Genomic DNA, 1,636 nt, shown 5'->3' with positions numbered 1-1,636 from the left:
AAGAGCGGAGGGGAGGGAGCTGCTATCAGAAGAACTTGACGCCTCGGCCATCGTCCAGCGTGATAATTTCAGCCTTGTGCTCTTGCTGCAAGGCTTGCAGGGCACGGAGCAGCATAGTCTCATCTAAGCCGTGGAACTCTAGGGAAGGACAGAGATCCCCACCAACAGGAGAAAAAAGAAAAAAAAATCACATTAGGAAACAAACAGGCTTACAAAGTCCAGGGACTGGTGGCAGTGGGGCAGAGAGCTCTGAAGAGCACCTTTCAGACTCCAGCGCCATAACACTATGGCAAATGCAGAGTTACAGCCACACTGACAGACTCATCACTACATTGCTGCATCAGGAACAAAGCCTGAAGGTCAACAGACAGAAGGGAATGAGTCACAGCAGTCTCAAAGGCAGCGCAGAAGCTAGGCGTAAAACCAAAACACCCCACACCTCACGCCAGATGAAAAGCTGGGCACTAGGGAGGCTTGTGGAGCAGGGGGAGGTTTAAAATGCAAAGAGTGATAACAAAGGGAGATGTTCATCCAAAGTGTTAAAAAAAGCCTTCAGAGCGGCATTTGCCAGTGGTGATTGGTGTGAGCTTGCATAAACACTTTTAAAATATTTAATCTACAAAACTATAATCCAACAATCAACTGTTTACACGCTGAAATCAAGTGTGCTCTGAAAACCTGCTCTGGAACACGACACATGACATTACCTTCATTCTCTGTATCATCTCCACTGGCTAATTCATACAGCGTGAATACAGAGTTGGTCAAGCCATTCTTCGACACCTGGAAACATAAAAGTGATACAGCAAATCTCGTCCGTGTGATTTAACATCCTCAGCACGATCTCTCGTACATCTCAGTGCGAGCGAAATGGAATGTGGATAGCACTCGATGAGCAGCAATACCCTGGAAACGCTCTGGGGCACTGGAGAGTCAAGAAATGACACCTAAGGAAACTAAGACGGTTCCTTTCCCTGCCCCTCTGCTCTTTCTGCCCATGTGCTTTGCAACAAGGACTCGTGCCACACGAAGGCAACACAGCAACGCCGCTCTGTCCTCACTACGGAACAGGCAACTGCAGCGGGAGCGGACGACTGCAGCCATTGCTCAAACTGCACTTTACAGCAAGTAAAAAGCCGTTAACATCTCTACGCTTCTCTGCAACAGAGAGAAATGGAAGAAGAAAGGTAAAAGCAGTGAGGAAGCAAGAGAAAAAATACTAGTGGTCTTTTTCACAAATCACAGCCAACTCCACCTGTCCTCCCGGACACAGAAAGCCTGGTCTGTGGGGCGAGACAGCTTCTATGTTCTCACCCACTGATAGATGAGCTTTCCCCATTCTTCTGGTCTCCTCCACATGATCAGAAAACTGGTTTTGTTCTTATCTAACCATTCCAGGTTCCCTAAAATCAACAGGGAGAAGGTATTTAATCAGAGCACAAGTCTACAGTAACGATCAAACCTGCAGATTTCACGACACGTGCTAGACTAGCCATTCCCCCCCCCGGCCCCTGCCTCTCCCCGCCATGGGACCGCTCGCGCCAGCTTCCTAAATATCTCTACGTGTACAGGAATTACTTTCTCTTCCGAGCCCCCTCCTCCTCCTGCAGCTTGCTCTGCCCCTGGGAAGGCAGCG

The 1,636-nt window shown here is 48.8% G+C and overlaps 1 protein-coding gene across 1 annotated transcript in view; it reads right to left on the bottom strand.

The window, feature by feature from the left end:
• VPS25 (vacuolar protein sorting 25 homolog (S. cerevisiae)) overlaps positions 1 to 1,636 on the bottom strand; it is a 19,672-nt gene that overhangs the window by 16,030 nt on the left and 2,006 nt on the right. The window contains exons 2-4 of the mRNA XM_009326726.1: positions 1,315 to 1,403; positions 708 to 783; positions 1 to 138 (exon numbers count right to left, since the gene is read on the bottom strand). Coding sequence (XP_009325001.1) covers positions 26 to 138; positions 708 to 783; positions 1,315 to 1,403 — 278 coding nt within the window. The 3' untranslated portion in view covers positions 1 to 25. The remainder of the gene's footprint in view (positions 139 to 707; positions 784 to 1,314; positions 1,404 to 1,636) is intronic.

This window comes from Pygoscelis adeliae, unplaced genomic scaffold (assembly GCF_000699105.1).
Source record: "Pygoscelis adeliae isolate BGI_AS28 unplaced genomic scaffold, ASM69910v1 Scaffold421, whole genome shotgun sequence".
Taxonomy (NCBI): Eukaryota; Metazoa; Chordata; class Aves; order Sphenisciformes; family Spheniscidae; genus Pygoscelis; species Pygoscelis adeliae.
Note: the sequence above shows the minus strand (reverse complement) of the source record. Positions and strands in the feature narration are given on the sequence as shown.